Raw genomic sequence first — 25,158 nt, 5'->3', positions numbered from 1 at the left:
GTTGAGTAACCATTTCCCCAGATCTAGCACTATATGTCATATTATCAAAGATACGGTAACCTTACATGACTATATATTTAACAGGGAAAGGAGTGAAAAAAGGCAAAACATTAATGCAGTAATCAAATATCAGTTTAAACTTTATTTCCAAGGCATTTCAGTAAATATTTCTTACAACTTACAATACTACATCTGATATTAAAGACACCCACCTTACATTACACAGGAAGTAAATTATTTCTTAACCCTAGCTTTATGGAATCTGCTAAATTAGCACCAAGAAATGTCCTCATATTCCCACAACAAATAGAAGCAAAGTTCCAGTGGCATAGGAAAAGAAATGGTGATGACAACAAATAACAATCACGTTTCTATTTCTTTGCATCTTTGTTTTTCCCCCCCAAACTCCTCCCCTTTTAGAAGGTAGTTTTCTTATATCCTTTTTGATGCGAACATTACTTCTCTTCAGACTCATTTAAATCGTCAACTTAATTCTTATATAAATGTAAAATCTAATGGGGAATTGTGTGCTTTAACCCAATTATTTAAAATAATTATTTAAAATAAAAATAATATTTCTTCTATAGAGCTGCCAGTTTTCTATCTGCAATGGATTTTTAGGGAGCAGTATCAAGTTATGCGAATCCACAGCCAGAATATAACGTAGGTTTATTACTTATTAAAGTAATAAACTTTATTGAAGCACTGACATATTGGACAAGAATCTTATACTTTAAAAGAGACACCAAATATTTTCATTGCATTAAAGCAGCCTTTCTCAACTATGGATCTCCCAAATGTGTTGGGATTGTATGCCTTGTCATCTGGGAACTGCACTCCCAATGTATTTGGGTAGGGCAAAGAGTATAAGAAAACTGTTTCAAAAGCTTAAGACAGCTAATCACACAATTACAGAGAATTGAACAATCACGGATTATTGAGCAACGTATTATTTCAGTTTTTGCGACGTATAAAAATATAGATATGTTGCTAAGCATAAGTGCTTTGCTAAGAAAGGAAGGAAGCTTAAGACAGCAAATCATCTCATAGGCCACATTTCGGGTGAATTGTTAAGGCTGTTGCTTCAAAAGCCATTATTGGCCCAATTGTAACCTAAGTTTCAAAGGAAGTTTAAGACCATTTCAATACATTTATCTATCACCTAAAGCAGGGGTCTCCAACCTTGGCAACTTTAAGACTTGTGGTCTTCAACTCCCAGATTTGAGGAACTCTAGGAGTTGAAGTCCACAAGTCTTAAAGTTGCCAAGGTTGGAGACCCCTGACCTAAAGCATCTATGGCTTATCCTAAATACTTGTCTGTGTTCCATAACTACAATGAATCAAGAAGCTGAAGGTTGGCTGATCTAAATTAAACAAAGATGCACTCTCCAATAGCTATTATCCCATAAAGCAGAATTGTAATTAAGTGTGCATATGCACTGCATGTGTATCTATATGCATGTAGGTGCACATACACACACAAACACACAAACATTGTTTTAAAGGAACAGTGTTTTCTTATGCTTCCACAATTTGTTCCATGGCGATTGGGCCATTTGCATGGGAATAGTCAGGCAGTCCTTCTTCGTCCAAATCCGAGATGTCCGGTATCTCATCAGATTCTGAAGACAACTCTGTGATTGTGAAATCTGGAATCTATAGAAAAAATAATCTCAAATAAATTTGAAGGCAACATCTGAATTCTACGCACCTTCCTCCCCCACCGTACCCCAGCATTAAACTTAGGAGGTTTGTTTATTTTTTTACTACCGGTTCTGTGGGTATGGCTTGGTGGGCATGGCAGGGAAAGGATATTGTAAAATCTCCATTTCTACCCAACTCCAGGGAAAGGATACTCTAAAATCCCCATTTCCTCCCAATCAGCTGGGACTTGGGAGTCAGAGAATAGATAGGGGTGGGGCCAGTCAGAATTTTTACTACCGGTTCTCTGGACTACTCAAAATTTCCACTACCGGTTCTCCAGAACTGGTCAGAACCTGCTTAAACCCACCTCTGATTAGGATGCTTGGCAACTGGTTCTTATTTATTTATGATAGTTGCAGTATCCAGAGGTCATGAGATCACCTTTTGTGACCTACTGGCAAGCAAAGTCAATGGGGAAACCAGATTCGCTTAACAACAACGTTACTAACTTATCAACTGCAGTGATTCACTTATACACTGTGGCAAGAAAGGTCGTAAAATGGGCAAAATGCACTTAGTTGTCACTTAGCAACAGAACATAACTTTGCATTGATGTACTGTATCCCTTTCATCTTTGTGGCAGCATATCTTGATAGAACTTGGAAAAATCCCATCTCTTCATTGTTTTGGTTTTTTTTGTTAATATAGTCTTCAGATCCTGTTATCTCACTAATTATGTGACTACTGGTAGGACATGACGTAAATGCATACATCATACTTTTAATTTATCTAAGATGATCAGAATTGACATTGAGTATTTCCTCTCCTGTTAAGATGTTTTAGGGTGGGGATTCTTTTGTGTGTGTGTGTGTGTGTGTGTGTGTGTGTGTGTGTGTGTGTGTGTGTGTATGTGTAATATTTCTCTGGAGGTTTTTATTCTGGTTATTGACTGAATACTTAAAAAACATTGAGAGCAATATTTTGACTACATGGAGGTGGAGTACTTAAAACAATGAGCTGGCTGAGGAACTCTGGGAGTTGTAGTCCACAAGTCTTAAAGTGACCAAGGTTGGAGACCCCTGCTCTAAACCATATTCATCAAAACCTCAATACCGTATACAGGTCGTGTTGGCAATTTTAATGGAACTTAAGAAACTCAGCTAGACTGAAGCACTTCAAAAGACCTACTTTATTCTGAAAATTCAAAACCACTGCAAGCATTTACAGAACTCAGTTAAGAGACATTTGGTGTTTTTCAAAATCGAAAATGTAGTGAATACTGCATCCTTTTTTTCTTGTGCATATCAAAATAGCATTAGAATAGATTATTTCTTATATTCTGGTGAACCACATTGTGGACTTTTCAATAGGCCCCGCTGCAACCTCAGAATGGGCCCCAAGGACTCTCACTCTGAAATTTCAAAATTATAACTTAATTCTACATGGTTATTTTAATATTTCTGCATGCAGTACTTTTTTATGAAGCAGATGAAGGAGGACATATGCTCATTTTTTGAATAAATCATGGCTGTATTCCTATATTAATACTCTAGGATGCCTTTAAGACATCTGTTTGGGGAACCATTGTTGCTACTGAGTCAGCAAGAGAAAGAAAAAAAAGATTTAGAAAGTCTAATTTTATAGAGCTGGAAAAAGCTGGTCACCTGCCAGAGCTGGTCACCTGCCAGAAATCCCACAGACGAATTATTAAGTAATGTATAGCCTCCAAGATTTAAACTTGAGGTAACTGTTTTCACAATCTTTTGTTCCTTGAAATGTCTATCAGGACTATGGAGGATGAAAAAATAAGAGCCCATTTTGGAGAATGGCTTGACTTACAACCATCTGATTCACTTAATAACTCCCATATAAAACAGTTGTAAAATCAGGTGCAGTCACACGGTGCCTCGTCTTACATCCTTCATGATTTATGACTGAAATCCCAATCCTAATTGTAGAGAGCTACCTGTAATTTGCTGTTTGGTTATCAAAAACAAAAGTTCCTGCCTGAAATTCAGGCCAACAATGAACAGCTATTTACTGAGACAGAACCTATTCACTGGTTTTATGTATTTTTACATTGTTATATAAATTGGGGACATCACTAACTGAATAGCAAATTATAGGTAGTCCTTCACACTTAGAATTTTTTTTTTAATGAAAACTGAAGAAATCAGGAAAAACCAGCAGAAATCAGGAAAAATATTTGCAAATTGTGGTCGTATGACTTTGAGATGCTACCACCAGATATAAATGGGAACCTATTGCCAAGTATCCAAGATATAGTCATGTGACTCAGTGGTGGGATTCAAATTTTTTTTACTACCGGTTCTGTGGGTGTGGCTTGGTGGGCGTGGCATGGCTTGGTGGGTGTGGCAGGGGAAGGATACTGTAAAATCTCCATTCCCTCCCCATTCTAGGGGAAGGTTACTGCAAAATCCCCATTTCCTCCCCATCAGCTGGGACTCGGGAGGCAGAGAATAGATGGGGCGGAGCCAGTCAGAGGTGGTATTTACCAGTTTTCCGAACTACTCAAAATTTCCCTACTGGTTCTCCAGAACTGGTCAGAACCTGCTGAATACCACCTCTGATGTGACTGCAGGGATGTATGCAACATTTCATTAAGGTCAGAAGTCCTAGGACCTTTGGGAGATGCCGTGCTTACATTGAAACCAATTTTTTTTGCTTATTAAGTTAAATTGATAAGCTGTTTAGTTAATAATAGCTAATTAAGTTATTATAACTTTTCCCTCTGTATAATTATTTTCTCTCCCAATTGTTATTGTAGCTTTCTTTACAATATTTTATTAAAATAACTAGGTCTTATATGCCACTGTGATCCATGAGACTTTGCATTAATTTGCAGTTCCTGTTAAAGCTTCCTTTTTAAAATCCCCAACATCAGTGATCTTGGGCACGGGGTGGGGGTGGGGAGGCTGACAGAAGCAATATTATGATCTTGGGCCAGTAGCCATATCATTTTTCTATACATCATGACACTGCATGTGGGTCCCTAGAAAAGAGGCACAGGGCCTAAAGACATGCCACTTCAGCATTTTAAGATGAATTTGTTTTAAAACTTTTCGGCCAAAACTTTTACCCTATTGTATTTCTATCTTCCTTTAAAGGAATAGGAATCACTTTTGGGGTGGCTTTCCAAATGACCTTATTTTACAGCTCCCATCAGTATTGGTCATACGGTCAAGGATCAGGAAAAATGGGAGATGTAATTCAAGGGTCACCAACCTTTCGGACCTCAAGGACCACTAAATTCATAATTTTAAATCCCGTGAACCACTAATATGAATTTTTTAAAAAAAGATAAATAGTATTTAGTGCAATATAAAAAATGCAAATAATTTTTCTGCAGACCACCAAAATTTTCTCATGGACCACCAGTGGTCCATGGATCACCGGTTGGTGACCGCTGATGTAGTTCACCAGATCAGAAGTTAAGGTCTTTCTTACCAGGCACCAGGTAATAATTGACATTGGTGTCGGGTACCAATTGACATTTCTGTCTATAAGTTTATTTTTGTGTATGTTATTTATGTTTATGTATTTATTTATCTTTTCAGCATTGTTGTCAAAGCACTATGTAGAGGTACTGTGTTCTAAGGAATTACTGTAATATCCAACTTTGTGCCAAAGCATCTCAGAATGCTTTTGAAGACTGCCAGTCTTCCAGCCTCTAAATATTACTAGCATCACTACCGAGCAGCTAGTACAAGTTTGAATTGGAAATCAATTTTTTTAAAGAGCCAAAACATTTTTGCCTATTAAGTTATTTTCAGAGAGGAATCAAAGATGATCACAAAGCATTCATATAAGTTCAAGGCTCAGACCTGCAATGCAATTTGGGCAACAACTAATGTAATTCAGATTTTCTATACTGAAGCTATTATTTGTATCTTTTATATCAGGGGTCACCAACCTTTCAGACCTCAGGGACCACTAAATTCATAATTTTAAATCCTGCGGACCACTAATATGAATTAGTGATGAGACGGGGTCCTTCAGGCACTTAGCGTGACCACCTGTTAGCAAAGAGAAGTGCCTGGGGTCAACCCTAGCTTTGCTGGAAATCTAATATGACCAAGAATGAACGTTTGTCCTGTAGCCAACCTGGGCACTAGATGCCCCCCCCCCTGCAAACTCTGTCTCTCGAGGAGCCTGGCTGAAGTTTTTTGCATCACTGACTGAAGCACCGGGACTCCGAAGAAGGGAGGGAGAAGCTGGAGCTACTAAACAGGCAGCCAAGTTAAATGTCTAAAGGATCCCATCCTATCAGCGAATGGGATTAATTGCTTTGCTGGATCGTATCCGGCCCAGGAGACATAGTTTGAGGATCCTTGACTTAGTGCAATATAAAAAATGCAAAAAATTTTCTGCGGACCACCAACATTTTCTCGCGGACCACCAGTGGTCCACCGACCACTAGTTGGTGACTGCTGTTTTATATAAAGGCTCAGCTGTTTGGCTTGGAGTCCTGATGGGGGCGCTGTTAGAAGTGGTTGATGGATTTAATAGGGAAGATGTCACAAATGTACCATTCTGTCCTTGTTTTTTATTTCGTATCTAATGTTCATTTTAAGTCACCCAGAACCATTTTGCAGAGTCAGACAGGCAGCTTGTAAATTTAATGAATAAATCTTAATGCTAATTTATTTTGATCGTTTGTAGTTTTGTTTAATCTGATAAATATTCTGAAACTTCCTTTGTAAAGTTTGTTGCATATTTACAATAGGAAGAACAGCATCAACTAGATCACGTCCTCTGCAGTGTAGTGTATTTAAACCACTATCCTTATCTCATGATAGAGCCAATCTATTGTCAATCCCCATCACCTTTCTTCCAGTCTTATTATTTTATGGGAAAAAAATAAGCACTGACAAGGCAGAGCCCTTAATTTATTTTTATTAAACTTCCCAAGTAGGAAAATCTGCCCCCTAATCTTTGAGACAGCAGGTGACAATTTTATTTTTGAAAACCATGTTGACCGTTGTTTCTGTATTTTATAGCAAGTCTAGTAGCTGGAGGACAATTATTACTGACATTTTATGAAATGGTCTTCTGAGCTTAGGGAAGCTATTAAATATTTCTGTACAAGAAAGTGTAACCAGAGGAGCGTGCATTAGAGCAAGTAATAGCAATAGCAGTTAGACTTACATACCACTTTATAGTGTTTTACAGCCCTCTCTAAACCGTTTACAGAGTCAGCATATTTCTCCCCCCCCCCAACAATCTGGGTTCTCATTCTACCCACCTCTTAAGGATGGAAGCCTTGAGACCACCTTAAGCCAGTTGCACAAAATAATGTGCAACCTGAAGCTCTAGCAGTCTACTTACACACACAGCCCTACTTCAATTTGCTCTTGAAAGGCAAGAGATATTTCAAAAACTATCATGTTTCTAAGGGTTCTACTTTAATTTTCATTCCGCCTTCCTAATATGGGATTGTGTCTGAGAAAGGTTGCCTGCCACTGTTTCTTCAAAGTCAACTTCGGGTTTGCTACAGCATATTTTAATGATTTTTAAACCAGCTCTTACCATTTTATGAAAGCCAATGATACTAACCAAGAATATCACGAGTGTTTGTGTCCATACAACTGAACCAAGTGAAGAAACTGTGTGCTTTGCTCTGTTTTCATATAATGCCAAAATTGTGCACCAGTTCAATTTCCAATATTCAAAGCAGGAATATTCCTAAATCTAGAATTAGCTTTTAGGCCCGATTTTCAAAATGATTTGGTGTTATCTCCTGCCAATTTATTTTACTGCAGGAAGTCAATGCACAACGATGGAATTGTGCAGCCTGAAGAAAGTAGTTATGCACATCTATCCAAACAAGTGTTCTCAAATTTATGGGTTAAATTGCCTTTCTATATCATTGACATAGCACATTGCAACTTACAAAGTATTATTTTGTTAGATTGCTGCTGATATTAACATTATGTGTTTAAGTAACTAGATAATGCCCAAAAGGCTGATAAGTTAAAATAAGTTAAGGAGAAGTTAATTAGCGCTGTTTAGTAACTTCAGGAGTGCATTAAGGAAGGAAATTTAGTAATAAACTAACCCGTGATTTGTTGAAAATCCAGATTTACAGAAATGTGAGCTAAAAACAGCTCCCTTGCTGTTTTATTCTATTTTATCAATGAATAGACTCTTAGTCATTGAGAATATATCACCTCTCATTCTACTGCCTGCTTCTTTTATATTTAGACAAAACTATTATCACACAGTGTTTTGGAAGTTTTGGAAACTGCTAGTGTAATACAGCCAAGCAATAAAACAAAACACATACATGTCTGCTTGGGATAAACACTTTTTTCATATCCGTGAGTTCTCAATTATAAGTGTCAGGGACTATTACACAATCTGATGGATTGTCCAAGACCATAGGATGTCTGAACTTGACCCCAGTAGCTTTAAAAAAAAAAATCACCACCAAGTCACAACCCTCCCTTTGAGAGCCCTGTCAAGCAACAGAAAGTACGATCAGATTAAACTGAAATAGTAAAGCTTAAGCAGCAGATAGTTAGTAAAGCTGGATGGGGAGCCACAGAAGGAAACAAATGCAGCAGCAACATTGAGCCCATCTAATTTAGATGTAATGCGTGAAATGCCGATTAAGGGACCAGTTTATATTCACCCAGTTTTAAAATACAACCCAGCTCAATAATAATTGAGTCACAATATAGAATATTTGTAACCATACTTGCTTACACAATTCAGGAGACAGACTTTGGCTGCTGAAGCATTTATTACTTGAGAGCATACATGGAGAATTACAAGGCGAAGTGCTATCGAAGACAAGCTACATACCCGCGTACACACAGCATGAATCGAATTGAGTGCATAGTACTTGAGGATACTTCCAGTGGAGTGATTAAGCAGTATAAAGTCTTAGAATTTTAAATAGTATAAATGTTCACAGCACACGATGAACTCTGGAAAAAGGTTAGTCATAAACTTCATTCAAACAGAGCAGGGAAGTTGATCAGAGTGCTTTTTTAGTATTTAAAATAATGTGGCATAATGTTTTTAAGAAATAGCATGAATGCAAGGCACCGATTACCCTAGTGTATTTTTTCCAAAGTTATTTTCTAATTAAGTGGTTTGCTTTATTTACTAATATACATTGGAAAGTTTTGTTTTAAATATATTTAAATATATGAAGATGGGGCTTCATAGCTAAATAGCTGAACAAGGTGTGGTCTCCAATGTAATCAGCTGAGGTTTAGAAGTCATAAGGCACCCACATTTTTCAGTCCACTTATGTGAAGGACCTACAATTCAACTTAAATGTGCAATACTATTTCATTATGAAAGTTCCCTTTGACTAATGGAAATAGGACAAAATTCTGTTAATGGCTAAGCCACCGTGTTAGTTAGGGCACAAAGTGTACATTTGCCCGCCGCGATTTATTCTTCCTTTTCTTCAGGCCGTTTGGTCTCCTGGTTGGTTTTCTTATCCCCTTCACCTTTGTGCTCAGCATTGTGAGGGCCAGCCAATTGTGGGTAAAAGGGACCTACCAGCCAGTTGAGGGGTGTGTTGTTAACAAGATAATCCATCACGTCATCCAACGATTCTTTCATTTTCTTCAACTGCCCTTTACTAGAGGTAAGAAGGTTGTCAGACACTTCTCTGAAAGAAGAGGCTGACCGGAAGCTTTTGTACACGTCTCCTGCAATTTCCCCAACGTGGTGAACCTGGTCCTGAATGTTCTGTGGCAAACCCTGTATGCTGGACACCAGCGTGAGGCAGGTTGTCTGAAGCTGCTGACTCAGGTTCTGTGCAATCGCTAGAGTGCGTGATTCAATGTGCTGAAAAAGAAAACAGCTCTAAGTAGATGAATAGTTCTTTTGCAAACAGTTTTTTTTTAATTTCACAACTTAAAACAGTATCTTTGCAATGCTTCATTAGCGAAGGACTTAGGAAAACCTATTAAGTAGGTTATAATGTGATCAAGAGCTTCCCGCATGGACATACCCAACTTTGGAAGCAAAATTGGATTTAGCTGGGGCATTGTAATATGATTTGATCAAATCCCACCTTTATTTATGAGCCCTGGCAGCACAGTGGTTAAAGTGCAGTATTGCAGGCAAACTCTGCCCACAGCCTCGAGTTCAATCCTGACAGGGCTCAAAATTAACTCAGCCTTCCATTGTTCCAAGGTCGGTAACATGAGGACTCAGATTGTTGGAGGCAATATGCCAATAATGCTACTACATTGTAAACCGTCTAGAGGGTGCCTTTAAAGCACTATGGGGTGGTATAGAAGCCTAAATGCTATTGCTATTTCAACCCACACAATGTGGAATGGATCCATCTGCCCTCCTATAGAATGCTGCAGAGATCAAAATAGTTTGCCAATTCTTCTTTCCACCTGCAGCGTAATAAAATTTTCATGTATAAGAAACTCTTAAATGGTGGATTAACAGAATCCTTCAAGATTGAGAAAGGGACTAGACAAGGATGTCCCTTGTCACCGTTATTATTCATTTTAACTTTGGAAATATTATTGAGCAATATACGTGGTTTAGATCGAATAAAAGGAATTAGAATTAAAAATCAAGATTATAAATTAAGAGCGTTTGCAGATGACCTGGTTGTTACTTTATCTCAACCAATACATTCAGCCGTATATCTAAAGGAGACAATTGATCAGTATAGTAAGATATCTGGGTTTAAAGTGAATCAACAGAAGACAAAAATGATAATTAAAAATATGAATACACATCAGAAAGAAGAACTAGAAAGAATAACTGGATATGAAGTAGTTAAAAGGTCAAATACCTAGGAGTATATATTACAGCATCGAATGTAAAGTTATATAAAAATAACTATGAGGTATTGTGGGGAAAAGTAATTAAAGAAATGGAGAATTGGAAGAAGTTACAATTATCATTGTTGGGAAGAGTGGCAGCTATAAAAATGAATGTTTTGCCTAGATTTTTATTTTTGTTTCAAATGATTCCAATATTGAAGAAAGATGCAAATTTACAGGAATGGCAAAAAGGGATTAGTAATTTTGTATGGAAGGGTAAAAAACTGAGAATAAAGTTAAGAATAATGCAAGACGTTAGGGAAAGGGGGGGTTTAAAAATGCCTAATTTGAAATTGTATTATGATGCAGTTGCTTTATCTTTAATTTCTGATTGGATTCATTTAACAGAGGAAAGGGTTTTGAATATAGAAGATTATGGTTTGTTATATGGTTGGCATGCATATGTATTATATGACAAGAAAATTGATAAGATATTTAAGAATAATATGGTCAGAAGTGCTTTGTTGAGGGTTTGGAAAAAATATCAATATAAGTTAGATGGTAAGATACCAATATGGGCTATACCCAGACATATGATAGAGAAAAAATGGAGGTTATTACTTACAAAGAGCTTTTGATTATGGAAAAGGGGGAATTATAATTAAAATCTAGGGAGAAATTGAGGGATGAAGGGAGAAACTATACGTGGTTCCAGTATGGACAATTGCAATCTAGATGGAAAATAGATCAGAAAATTGGTATTAGGCAAAGTGATGATAACTTGGTAAAACAAATAAAAGATCAAGGTTAACAGCATATAAAGATATTATATAACGTATTGGTAGAAATTGATTCAGAAATGGAGTTGGTTAAAGATTGTATGGTAAGATGGGCACAAAATTTTCAACAACCTATAATGTTAGAAACATGGGGAAAAATTTGGGTGAGGAATGTTAAATGTACGCAAGCACAAAATTTAAGAGAAAGTTTTTATAAAATGTTTTATAGATGGCATTTAGATCCGAAAAAACTGTCATGTATGTATCCAAATGTGAAAGCAAAATGTTGGAGATGTGATTGTGAGAATGCTACTTATTATCATATATGGTGGACTTGCAAAAAAGTTAAAGCTTTTTGGATTAAAATATGGTGGATTATGCAGAACATTTTGAAAAAGATTAAGTTTGTTCCATAGTTCTTTTTATTAGGAATAATTCCAGATTGTACTGTTATAGAGACAAAATTGATTTTGAATTTAATAACTGCTGCAAGATTATTGATTGCACACTATTGAAAGAAAGAAGACTTACCTACAATTAGAGAATGGATTAGTAAAGTATCAAATTTAGCAGAAATGGCAAAAATTTCTGCCTACTTGAAAGACTATACACAAGAAAAATATATTTTGGAATGGAGAAAGTGGATCGATTATATTCAAAATAAGTATCAGATTAAAAAATACCAATTAATTTTTGAGTGAAGTTAGGATTTGCTATGTATTAGAGTTTAAGAAAGAAGGGAATTGATAGTGTGATCATGTGAAATGGATTATGTTTTATGTTATATTTTAGATTATATTTGTTAGTTACTATACCCTGTATTCTGTTCTGGGAAGTCTCGGGGGGAGGGAGGGGAAATGGGGGGGAAGGGGGAAGATTATAAATTGATTGTCATTGTACAGGAATAATGGTAGAATTAAATAAGTTGGAATGGTGTAAAGTCGGGGCTGCTTGGTAGCCACTCCGGAAGGGAAAGGGTAAGGAAAGAGGAGTAAAGAAGGAAGAAAGTAGATAGGCAGGTAGGTAGGAGAGAAGGGAGGGGGAAGAAAGGATAGAAGGAGGAGAAGGAGGGGAAGATAGAGGGTTAGAAAGGATGGAAGTGAGAAGTGGAAAGGAGGAGGGGAAGTAGGAAAGTGAGGAGGAGGATGGTGGGGAAAGTAGAAGAAGGATGAGAAGGGTAGAAAGGATTAAGGAAGGGAGTGGCAACCGAGCAGGCCCAATTGAGCATTGGATAAGTGATTGTACTGTACACTGGTCAAATTGTGGGAATTATTATGGAAAATAAAAAACCTTTTTTAATATATATAAAAAAGAAACTCTTCAATTCTCTAGAACAGAAGGGAAATTTGTAATGATGGTAGAACTGATTTTTTAAAAGTCTGCCTCGCACTCTTCAGTTCATATTCCATTAATATCTAGCGTTTTGAACTCTTCAGTTATATTCCACTAATCCTTATACTGGTTTGTATCCTGTAATGCTTTTTAAGGAGGGGCAAATACTGCTTTTACAGCTCATTATTTTCTATAAAAGCTTTTTGGAAGAAAACAATTACTGCACAGTAGAAACAAGAATAAAATTTAAGCAAGTGATTTAATCCTAAATACAATTATCATAGCTGTAGTTTTAAGCAAATTTTCAGGACATTTCATTAAGTGCTTCAGGTGTACTCAGCATTTGAAAACAGAAGCCAAACAAAAGGTAATTATTGACAGAAAATAATCAGTGCAATGGAGATACTGCTATTCTCTAAGTGTGCAGCAGTGAAATGAAGCTGTTTATTTCCATTTGTGCTCTAGTCTACTTATATTTTTTCATCAGCTTCTCTCTGAGAAGTTTTGCTTCCTGAAAAACTTTAGGTGATTGTGAAAGACCCCTTCAAGGTGAAGGTAAATATAATTTCAGAATGACTGTATTACTTAGGGATCTTGAGAAATATGGAATTAACTTTTAATAATTCTAAGTATTTAACTGCATGATGTTTCCGACACTGCATGAGTTCAACTGGGCCCAAAGCATTTTGCTGCTGATTTTCATTGATACATAGCATCAAATGCATTTCATTGTAATATCTAACTGTAGTCAGACAGCAATGATGGATTTCAATTACTATTTTTCCATTGTGGCAATGTCCTGGTGAAACCTTCCACCATATGGGTCACTGACAGCACCTGTCATTTTTGGGAAAGAAGTCCAAATGTGAATGCAGACGATGAATCTTAAGTGACATTTTGCACTTCACAGTCTTGCATGCTGTAAGAAGTTTGCCAACCAGCTGAATGTAGTTTAGTACTCTGTAGTTGCCAAGAAAATTCTCAATGCATCCTTGAATGCTTTCCAAGCAATTTTGTCTGGCTCCACTAACAGATTTTGAACTGCTTGTCATCGGTGACATTATCTGATCTGTGGACCTACAAAAATGCCTTCCTTAATCTTGGCATCAGATAATCTTGGAAACATCTGTCTCAAATAACCTTCACCTTACTTGTTCATTGCTTTCACAACATTTTTCATCAATCTTAAGTTGTATGTGAAGCAGAGGCAAAAGTATCTTTGACAGGTCAACAAATAGTTCATGTGCCAGATTTTTCTGTCCTGTTAACAAACAGACATATCTTTTTAATTAAAATGACTCTTTTGCACAGCTGTCCCATTCGTATAAGTAACAGCAATTTGATTTGAGCAATACTTGGTATATCTGAGCTATATTCCAAAGAACACAACCACTACACTTTTAGATCTCCACAGTGGTGTACTGGATGTGCTTCAACAGCAGTTTCATGTTTTCGCATGTTTTTTTCATGTGTGCAATAACACCAACAGGTCCTGAAGAATATACATTGCCATTGTATTAAAAATGGAAGATTTCTTTAGAAAAGTATGTGATAGGTTAAATTACAGGTTATTTTTTTTGTGCTCAGCAGCCAAAAATCTATAACATATGCCTCAAAGTATTCGGGAAGCAAAATCTTTGTCATCCAGCAATAGCAAAGTCATATATTTGATGTCACCTCCTGACTAAAATGTTTCTGGTTTAATTATTAATGCTGCTGCCTGTATTATACATTGAAAAACCTGTTAACGCAATATATAAATCATGAAGATACATTTAAGTGGAATTAGTTCTTTGTCGACGTAGCCTCAGCATGTATTTCTTTCCACTTACCTCAGCACTGTGGGAAGCAGCCTCGCCATTTGAGCTCATGTTTTTCTTCCATTCTGTCCAGGAAGTATATAACTTCTGTTGGGCATCTTGAAGTTTCACATTAGCATTAGACATGTTCTTTCTGGCATATTCCAGCTAGAACGTACAACATACCCAATTTTACAAAAGCGTACATATCTCTTTATTTTTATTGCTTTTAAAATAATGACCAAAAAAACCTAACACCCCCTCCCCCCCCCAAAAAAAATACACAAACTTCCTCTTGATGTATCATTTATAACTACTGGCCCTCAGGAAAAAAATGAAGTTAAGAATCTGATATATCTGTGCTTTTTAGAAAAGGAACTTTGGTCTCTTTTGGACCATCTGGCTCAGAAGAAGCAGTAGTGACTCTTTTGGTAGCTAGTAGAGTCATGACTCATAGCTCATTCTATGACTCATTCAGGAGTGCTTTGTTGGCTGTGTCCTTTTGAGAGGTTCACAGCCAAGAGGTGAAATGCATGGTTGAAGATTGAGCCTCCCCATTTTCTTCCCATTGTTGAAAACCTCTGAAAGATCCCCAGACATTGATGCCCATTAATTTGGTTGCTATTGAATTGACAAAACCTGCAGTATAGTGGCCTTGGACATATATGTCCAACAGAGCTCTCCCAAGGAAGTCAGAGCTGGAAATTGGGGGGAAAAAATCACCATCTTCTCCCACATAGATTAAGTGGGAGAGGCCAAAGGTATCCAAGTACAAATCAAAATTACACAAAAATTATGAATTGTGCATTGAGATTTTGTATTTTCAATTCAACATCATAGAGAGGAAGAGTGGAGCTCAAGTCAGAGCACAAATTTCATCAGTTACTCCCCTTTGCTTCTGGAAGGCTTAAAAGATGGAGGTACCCTTTTCCACTGTTGTAGAAAGGAAAAAAAGGTTCTATAGAGGTTTTTAAACACTTATTGCCAGATGATACTTTGTCAGCTGGCTGTAGAATTACCCAAAAACTGGATTCCTACTCTACATGAAGAGGTCATGTGGTCCGTTCGGCTTAGCACTGTAATTTGTAAAATCTGATTTATGCCTTTGTGTTGTGTGAAATCAGGATACTATAGTTACGTTCAGCAACCTGTGGTTAAAGTAAGCCAGGCTTAGTGTGTTCCATGTGCAAAGTAGGCATTTTATTTAAGTTCTAGGCTCTTGTTTCATGTATCTCATATTTGATCCTGGGAACAAAAGCAATTTAGCAGTGAAGTCTTAACCTTCCTGTTTAAAAAAAAAACATCCATGGAGAATTGAAGAAGTGAGTAATTTGTTGCATAGTTTTGAAGAGTGATCAAACTTGTTCTATAATCCTGGTATCATTAATTAGTCTTCATTGGGGTACTTTGTCTATAATCTTTTAGAGGAAAGAACACAACTGATGCTTGAAGATGTCTCAAGTTTTTTTAAAAAACAGTTTATCTCTGTTGTATTAAAAACATGTTGTGACAGGTCATATTATCTTATTCTATAGTCATGTGACAAATACTTTAATTTTTAAGATTTGATAGGGGTTAAACCTTGCGAGTATCATTAACTCCCAAAAGTCCACAAAAAAAGGAAGAAGAAAATACACATTTTCAGGAGACCACAATATTACTGATACAACCTACTTAAGAAATGTGTCATACTTACCAGGTTAACGGTATAATTGAGCTGAGAAATTGTCTCTTGGCTTCTGAGCTTAGCATCCCTAAATGCATTTACAGCCTGTTGATAGGCACGTGCTCGGACCTTTGAAGACAAAGACCCTAGTCTAATATAGTAACTTAGCTTCTGGTCTCCAGTTTCGAATCCTTCGATGTTAGTAGCTTCTTTCTCTACAGAGTCAAAATGTAAACCTATTAGTCTTGTCATCAGGCCCATACCATGTACATACCACCAAAGTCCAAACTACTCCTTAATGGTAAATTGACTGGTTCAAATCAGGAAGGAGTCCCCTGTTAAGGGTCAGAGGTCACAAAAACATAAATTCTTTGAAAAAAAAACCATGACAGGTGAGGGACTACAAGCTGGGCTCTATTGTTAGAAAGCACACAGTCAGAACTAATCTCCAAACAAGCATTTATATACAGCCATATTTCTCATCCATGGCAATTTTAAGATATGCAGACTTCAGTTCCCAGAATTATCCCCTTTATTAATTCTTACTTCCTCCTTTTATTGGCTTTATACTCTTCTTCTTCTTCTTCTTCTTCTTCTTCTTCTTCTTCTTCTTCTTCTTCTTCTTCTTCTTCTTCTTCTTCTTCTTCTTCTTCTTCTTCTTCTTCTTCTTCTTCTTCTTCTTCTTCTTCTTCTTCTTCTTATTATTATTATTATTATTATTATTATTATTATTATATTATTATTCTTTTTTTTGCAAGTACAACAAGTACTTCAGTACTGGAGACAAATTGTGTGCCTATCCACACTTGGCCAAATAAATAAAGTATAAAGAATTGCTAGTTGGAGAATTCTGGGACTTAAAGTCCACATATTTTAAAGCTGCTAAGGTTAAGAAACATTGGCATAGAGCAAAAATTGTTACCTTCCTCACTGCAACAAAAGCTACTAATCAAATCAAAGCAATAAGCTTTCCAATCCCACATGTGTATTACTGTTTCCCTGAAAATACGACCAATCCCGAAAATAAGTCCTAGCTTGATTTTTACACATGCGCCCAAAATAACCCCTACCCCCCAAAATAACCCCTAATTAAGACCCCTTCCACTCCAGGGTGCATGGGTAAAAATTAAGCTAGGGTGGGGATGGGGGGTGGGGGAGGAGCTGCCGTAATACTTACCTTCAGATAGTTGTAGCCAGGCCTTGCACACCCTGACACCTGCCTTGCTGGTCCATTTCTTCTGCAGCCAGCAAGGCTTTCCTGAAGGCCCAATAACAGCTCCAGATCGGTTGTGTGAGTTACTGGCTGCAGAGGCCTTCAAGAAAACCTTGTCAGCCACAGAAGTAGTTCCTGAAGGCCTCGGACAGCGAAAAGCAGGCCGGGGGTGATGAGCGCAAGTGAGTTGAGTCAGTAGACAACATTCCCCCCACCTCAGAAAATAAGACCTGGTGCCTTTTTTGGTGGCAATAAATAAATAAATTAAGGGTCTTATTTTCGGGGAAATACGGCAGTAGCTTTGGTCACCGAGACTTCTAGCACATCCTTACCCAGCTCCTCTGTAGTATGTGGAAGGTACTGATCAACCAGAGTTTCAGACTTGCTGAGTGCGGTATCCACCCCAATGGTCACTAGGCACACCATCCGACTCTGCAGAACAGTGTTAATGCTGCCATGGACTGCATATTTAGTGAGCTCCACGCTGTCCAGAACCACCCCTTTTGTCTTGTCAACAACTTCACTCAGGGTGTGTGTGACTGTATCCTTGGCACCATTCACAGTGGTTGTCACAGCATCCTTTGCACCAACAACTGCATCCACAGCATTGGCAACCACCTAGAAGTTAAAGATGTTTCTCTAAGAGCTCAAAGAATATACAAATGTCGTCTATTTGCTTTAATGATCAGTGATGTCAAGAGGTATTAGGTACATCGAAAAAGAAGAGGTCGTAGGTTTGTTGTAAAGGATAAAAAGATGTGCATTGAGAAAGCAGAATGTATAAACTTGTACTTCATGTCTGCCTTCTCTTAAAACAAACCCTCAGTTGGCCAACACTGTTGAAAGATAATTTAAATACATTCAGGTCTCCAGGCCTAAATGAGTTGCATTCTAGATGCTAGCGGAGGTGATTAGGAGCATCCCAAAAAGAGATACATGTATTCCTCAATTTATGACCACAAATGAGCCCAAAATTTATGTTGCTAAGTGAGAAATGTTTGCTCCATTTTACGACTTTTCTTGCCATTTCTTCTTCATTTGTTAAGTGAATCATTGCAATTGTTAAATTAGTAACATGGTTGTTAAGTGAATTTTTTTTTTTTTACATTTATATCCCGCCCTTCTCCGAAGACTCAGGGCAGCTTACATTGTATAAGGCAATGTAATAATAATATGGTTTCCCCATTGACTTCTGCTTGTCAGAAGGTCACAAAAGATGATCAAATGCCCTGCAACCATCATAACCGTGAGTCAGTTGTCAAGCATCCGAATGTAAAACATGTGACCATGGGGATGCTGCAATGATCGTAAGTGTGAAAAATGGTCATGAATTACTTTTTTCAGTGCCATTATAACGGTCACTAAGTGAACTGTTCTAAGTCAAGGACAATCTATAAATATTTCGCATCTTCCTTGCTCACAGGGGATTATACAGTATAGAACATTTCAGAGATACAAACAGGTTTGATGGACAGATGGAACCTCCTATCCTAGAAAGATATATTTTTAATGTGAGAATTTTGAATTAATCTGTGCATGAAACAATAGATATCAAATCCATGAGCAAACCTATTTTTTTTATCAACTAACATCAGAGTCAGCCATTCAGGTTTATTGCACATCTTCCTGAAGTTGGTTTAGAGCTAATCCAATTTAACTGAACCTCTAAAGTACTGACAAGTACTAATCCAGATCATTTGAAAACAGCCCAATTACGAGATGATGGGATTAAAGGCAAATAAAAATACGCTGGAGCAACCTACCTTACCAGTTGGTTGATAGAGTATAGGCAATTTTTCTTCAACTTTGTCCAATCCCATGCAAGCATAGCTATTGGCCACTGCAACTACAACAATTAATAACAAAGTTCAGATATTTCTGCTATGCCTTCCAACAATTCTAAAGGGTATAGTTATTGATTCAGCACTATAAGTAGAATAATTTGGTATTGGCAATATTTGAAAAAGTACCAAAAGGGCAAGTAAAATTATTACAGGGTTGTGGAGTGTCATTTATTTATTTGTTTGTTAAATATATTTGCTGCCTCTCTCTCAATGGAGCTACTGTAGGCAGCTGTACTACATAGTAAAATAAATAATATTCATTTGCAGATGTTTGGCATGTGCATTTGTGTACATGTACAATACAGACACATCACTGCACAAGATGTATGTGTGAAGGTATGAATGGACACGTATCACAAAAGTGCTACAAGAGACCCATCTGGAAAAATACAGAATGGAGATTTCTAAAAAAAAAAATTCAGTAGAGATGGTTTTCAAAATAAGAGATGGCTCCTAGGTAAACTGGATGAGGTAAAGGCCTTCAAGTGGAAAAATACCAGAGGTAGTGATAAAAGTGCAAAACTACGTGCAACGCAGGCTGCATACGAGTGGGGGAGGAAGTGTTGGAGTGTGGCATGAGCTCAGGCAGGCTGGAGAAACAGGACATGAGGTACTCTCTGTGTGTTAACAAAGGGAGGCGGGGGGGGGGAAGTGCACTGGGTGAGTACATATGTGCAAGTGCATTTAGGCCAAGAGATCACGGAATATGCGCATGTGTGAGAATATAGGGAGGCCAAGGAAAGCGGTGTGTGTGCATGTGAGTACACAGAGTTAGGAAAGAGGGTAAAAGTTATTTGCATATGTGTGAGCACAGAGATCAGGGAAAAAGTATACCTTTTGGGTCCATGCAGGCAAGTGCAGAGAAAAAGGGCGTGGGGTGAATGCATGTGTGTGAGCACAGGGACACTCATACAGGCTGCATGAGTGCGTGTGCATAGGGAGACAAAAAAAAAAGAGGGCACGAGTGCAGGGAGGCAGAAGAAAAAGCAAAGCATGCGGGGAACATGTGAAGATAGAGAGACCAGAGAAAGAAGATACAAGGTGTGTAATCGGAATTAAAGGGACAAATCATAAATCCCTTTGTTCAACACTGTTGTAATTTAAATTATTGCTGAATGAACTCAAGGACTACCTGTAATGAGGTAAATTCCTTTGCAACTTAAGTCTAAACTCTGACTAGGTATGCATATGCTTATCTTTGCAGGAGTAAATTAAGTTTTTAGGTCAGAAAATGGGCAATAAATGCTATAAATCTGCATTTATTTCTAAGTGTCCTGAGTATCTGGATATACTATAAAGTTGGAGTTCTTATGAAACTTTCCTTGAAAGGAATAGCTGTTCTTTGAGGCAAGCAATTGGTGGCCTTTAAACTTGCCACTAAACAGTGTAAGGAAAGCCATGGCAGAAGTATATAAAATTATACATAACATAAATTAACATTGTATGTGAGAGGTAAGTTTTTTCTCCCTTTTCATATGATAATGAAAATCAAGGTCATTTACTGGAACTAAATGCAGGTAGGTTCAGGACCAATGTAAGGAAACCTTTTTCATACACACCCAGTAAATAATAAATTGGTCCCTTCATGTCAGCCTTGACCTTTGGCAGTTGCCTATACAAGCCCAAACAGTTACCTTGGCAGGACCTGTGGAAGTGATTGGCTATTGCTTTCTTCCTAAAGCCAAGAATGAATGACTGGCCAAAATCATCCAGATGGTTTTGTGCCCAACATGGGACTAGAACCTAATATCCTGGTCTCTAGCCCTGTGTGCCTTAACTGCTACACCAAACTGGCTGTGCCAGAGCACCATTAAACAACTGAATTTACTACCCACATGTGGAATAGCAACAGCTCATCTTCATCAAAGAATTGTTCCGTGGTTTTAAAAAAAAGGCTGGACAGATTCATAGAAGACCAGTCTAGCAATGGTCGTTAGTAGGTTATTTATTAGTTCCTTCTTTACAAGCCACAATGAAAGGGTATTAAAACAGCCTTAGTTTGTGGCCTTTCCCCAAAGCATCCAATGAACCATAATATTGGAAATGGCCCTTTGGCCTGATCCAGCAGGCTGCTCCAAATTAAGGAAGTATCAAAAGCTAGTTCAGCTTTTTTTTTTTTTTTTGCCATCATAAAACAGGAATTAATCTTTTAAGGGCAAAGTTGAGAATAACGTTCCCAATAGCAAACTGAAAGAATCCGCTAAAAATGACCAAGCATTTCCTGGCCTGCTGTCACTTTGCAAAATTAGATTTCCCCCGAGTCAACACCCACACACAAAAGAGTACTGTATAAAATATAAAGTACAGTTTCTGACAGTGAGGAATTTAGAAAGTAGGTGAAAGGTAAATGCAGTCTTTGGGTGGAAGTGGGTGAAGAGTGATGACACAGCAAGCTTGAGCAACAGCTATTTATTTATGCATCAGCTTATGAATCAAAGTTCTTTCAAGTTCCTGACACATAAGCCATTGGAACGTTAATCTCGGAGGCTAGACCTATTTAATTTTAAAAACCCGAAGTTCAGCCATGGCAGTTCTTAGGTTTGCTGCAGACATTAGTAAACATTCTCCAAAGAGTTATTATTTGAAGTAGGTCCAGCAAATAACAGGTTGAGAAACTGTTCTATTTGAGCGCACACATTTTGTGCGGTGTCAGGGCCAGTGACATATTCAAATTGGAACAAAGGGATGTAATATGCAGCAAGCAGCATATGATACATTAGTAGTAACCGACCTCCTGCCATCTCATTTCATTTAATCTCTCATTCCATCCACCTTTCACACCTATTTCCATGTAATCCAATCCAATCCAATCCAATCTACCATTCTGCCCACTTTTCACATCTATTTCCAAGCTTTCAACACTCCAGTGTCAAGTTTTGTTCAAATTCTTTTAAGGAACTAGAATAACAGAGATGTAAGGGTATCATAAAAGCAAAAGCTGTTAGAGGTGCTTTTCAGGCTAAAAAACAGAGACAAACGAAGAGGACACACTAAACTCCTGAAGTTCCAAAAAGGTGAGGAGTAGTATTATGGCTTACTTTGTGGCTCCAACTTTTGGATGATGGGTAGGGCACTGGTCAGGGCCACTGCTGTAATAGACTTCACTCCTTTCTCCGCCATCTCACAGACAGATTTCAGATAGGGGTAATTATCTTTTGTGTTGACATAAGCAGAAGAGACCATATCGTAGGTGGAACTCACCAGGGGCAAACTAGCAACCCTGGAAACTACGTTCTGCAAAAATATGGAATACAAGATGATTTACTCACAATTCTTCCTCAAAAGTGGAAGAATAATAATATTCTTTATTTGAGACATACCTGCTGGGCATCAGCTGACACCACTGCCATCTTTTTGTCTTGAATGTTTTTAGAGTCTGGTAGAGGATTAGAAGTAGTAAAAATTATTTTTAAAATAAATTTTAATCTTTGTCAACAGCAAAGTATTTGATAACTTTTGTTAATTTCTAAACATGCGATTTGTGCAGGGGAATGTTATAAGTCTGATTATTGGAAATCGCATCTATTCTAGATATTGCAGGACAACGTGCAAAAGTGCCAAAATGTAGTCTTTCTAAGCAACACTCTGTAAATCATAAAGTAGGCATAAAACATCTAGAATATTTTGGCAAATTATTTCAGTGTTTTTAACACTTTCAAGAAAGTTTGACTTCAAAACTTGCTCAATTTAAAAAGCTAAAATTCAAGCAGAGGAAACTTAAATTTGAATCAAGATTAATAAAGCTGGGAAATATGTTCTGCATACAAAGCCATAAAACAGGAGGCTTTAATAATTTGATTCCAAAATTAAAGCAGATAAGTGTTTTTATATTCCAGAATGTGTTGATAACTTTCATATCATATGTTTGACTAGTATATTGTAAATACTTTAGTATCACTGCTGGGTGTGGCAGTATTCTTCTGAAACCATTATTATTATCCACATTACATGACAACAGCATTATTCTTACTAAAATGTTCTGAAATGTCGCTCTAGCTTATGAAAATATGATATTGAGTATAGCCATCTGACAAGTTCTGCTTTAATTTATTTGGCTACTAAGCATACAACCATTTCACTCAACAGCATTACTTTTTATTCGAACCAGCATTTTAAAAAGAACTTATCTGAAGGCCATACAATTAGCAAAAAGATTGGAGTTCAAAATTATACAATAATATTGGTACGTTTACATCCTTAATCAAACAAAAGATACACATTATTGGATAACCCTTTATTAGGGCCAACCAAAATGGCCCACAGGATTGTGCAGACTTCACTTTTATCAGAGTATTTTTTTATGGGGCAAAGTTATATAAAAAACAGCATTCTTTATTCTAGGAAGTGTACACATAGATTATATCTTGCTTTGTCTTTTAAGAAACTTAAAACACATTTCATTCAATATTCCACAAAATTCAGTCATTATTATTTAATGGAATGTAATTAAGTGGCTAAAAAGACCAAGGTGGTCTAGTGGTTAAAGCTCAAAGCTAGAAATTGGGAGACTGAGTTCTAGTCCTGTTGCAGACACAAAACCAGCTGATGGCTGGGCCAGTCACTCTGTCTCAGCCCTAGGAAGGAAGCAATGACAACCAACTTCTGAAAATGTTGCCAAGAAAACTGCAGGGACTCAGGCAGTCCCAAGAGTCAAAAATCAAGCCATTTTTGAACAAACACCCACATATAATTAACCGCTATAGAACAAACCCACTATTCCAGTGAACCTGGTGAATTATGCATGTTGTTCCTCACCCATCTTAAATTTTTCAAGATTTTTGAAGCTTAAGGATTAGATGCTGATTAGGGTATTCACTAAATAGGTATTTAAATAGGATATTTAAAGATACAGGAACAGAAGAAATGTAGGAAATTGAAAGAGAGCTTTGAAGTAAGCAAGAAAACAAGTTCTACTTATAAATAGGACCGACATACTTTTAAATGCATATATTTAAACTTTCCGTCTATTTTCCGTAGGAAGATATTTGTTTCGATTCTGAAAGGTTTGATTTGGTGTTTGTGGGGGGTTGTTTTTGCTTTTAATCCAACACATCCGTAAATATTCCTAATATTTCAACTACCCGCCAACACCCACCGACTGGAATAACATCCTAATCCTAAAAACTAAGAGACGTTGAGCACTTTTTCCCCCAGCAGCCACCAAATTCATCGATCGAGAAGGAAGGGATGGAGAATCGGTTCACCCTGGCAACATTTTCTGCCGCTTCCAAAGTTTTCTCTCGCGGGCAAACGCAATCCTTTTTGCACAGTACGTTTTCTCTCGGAGTTCAATTTTGTTTTGTTTTTTAAAGAAAACCAAGCGTGCAATCATACAACTGCAGCCATGGGAAAGACGCATCTGGAAACCCACCCAAGCATTACTTTAGCTTTTTCCACACCCACACCCACACACTTACCATAGGCGCTTTAAAGCCGAGTCCAAGAGAAACGAAAGGCACTAACATTCTACAAATTCAGAGTAGACGTACAGCCACTTTTCTTTTTACTTGCAAGGACGTGCAAGAAAACCTAAGGGGAAAACACTTTCCCCAAGTGATGGGACGAGCAAGCACGCTTCCAGAGCCACAGTTCTTTTTGCACCGAGGTGCAGGGTCATTCATCCCTCTACTTTACCTCCACCGAGACTAAAACGGAAAGATCCGTCCTCCACACTAGGCAACGGCTACTTAAAACAGACACCTTGCCCAAAGAGTAGGTACTCACCCAGGAAAAAACCAGAGGTTGCTAGCAAAACCGGTACAGGCAAGCTCGCTCGCAGACTATGCCCGTTAACCCTCGAAGGACTGTCACAACTCGGGTGCCGCGGGCAATTTATGCAGCGAAGCCACCACTCCCCCGCCCCCACCGTCACACCCTACAGCCACATCTCGCGAGATAGCTACAGATCCGACCGCTAGGAGCAAACTTCACCCTCCTCTCGTGATTTCGTGATAAAGACCTCGGTTTCTTGAGAAATTCCGTGTTGGAGGAGGGAGGGCGTTGAAAAAGCAACAAATGCACCCTAAATTATTATTATTTACTTTATTCATGCATATGCACCAAGACAAATTCCTTGTGTGTCCAATCACACTTGGCCAATAAAATTC

The 25,158-nt window shown here is 37.7% G+C and overlaps 1 protein-coding gene across 4 annotated transcripts; it reads right to left on the bottom strand.

Moving 5' to 3' along the window:
* Nucleotides 1–114: 114 nt before the first annotated feature.
* Nucleotides 115–24,907, bottom strand: PLIN2 (perilipin 2). 4 transcript variants are annotated; one of them, XR_009153659.1, is made up of 10 exons: nt 24,776–24,907; nt 22,372–22,427; nt 22,090–22,285; nt 18,971–19,053; nt 17,540–17,825; nt 16,025–16,209; nt 14,362–14,496; nt 9,184–9,474; nt 1,285–1,656; nt 115–1,175 (listed from the first exon to the last, which is right to left on the bottom strand). XR_009153659.1 is itself a non-coding variant. In XM_058171092.1 (9 exons), the coding sequence occupies exons 2-9, from the start codon at nt 22,399–22,401 to the stop codon at nt 1,519–1,521; spliced, it is 1,344 nt and encodes a 447-aa protein (XP_058027075.1). In that variant the 5' UTR covers nt 22,402–22,427; nt 24,776–24,907; the 3' UTR covers nt 115–1,518. The 4 variants fall into 4 exon arrangements, 3 of the variants coding, with proteins under 3 accessions (XP_058027075.1, XP_058027076.1, XP_058027077.1); XM_058171092.1 differs by having other exon boundaries at nt 115–1,656; XM_058171093.1 differs by lacking the exon at nt 24,776–24,907 and adding an exon at nt 24,469–24,718 and having other exon boundaries at nt 115–1,656.
* Between the last annotated feature and the right edge of the window lie 251 nt (nt 24,908–25,158).

Source organism: Ahaetulla prasina, chromosome 2 (genome assembly GCF_028640845.1).
Source record: "Ahaetulla prasina isolate Xishuangbanna chromosome 2, ASM2864084v1, whole genome shotgun sequence".
In the NCBI taxonomy this organism is placed as follows: Eukaryota; Metazoa; Chordata; class Lepidosauria; order Squamata; family Colubridae; genus Ahaetulla; species Ahaetulla prasina.
Note: the sequence above shows the minus strand (reverse complement) of the source record. Positions and strands in the feature narration are given on the sequence as shown.

What these genes read in the sequence shown, in the direction of transcription:
- PLIN2 (XM_058171092.1), bottom strand. Translation starts at nt 22,401, where the DNA reads ATGGCAGTGGTGTCAGCTGATGCCCAGCAG. An exon ending in CCAAAAGTTGGAGCCACAAA is followed by an intron (nt 19,054 to 22,089) that starts GTAAGCCATAAT and finishes TAATTGTTGTAG; the next exon opens with TTGCAGTGGCCAATAGCTAT. An exon ending in CTGCTTCCCACAGTGCTGAG is followed by an intron (nt 9,475 to 14,361) that starts GTAAGTGGAAAG and finishes TTTCTTTTTCAG; the next exon opens with CACATTGAATCACGCACTCT.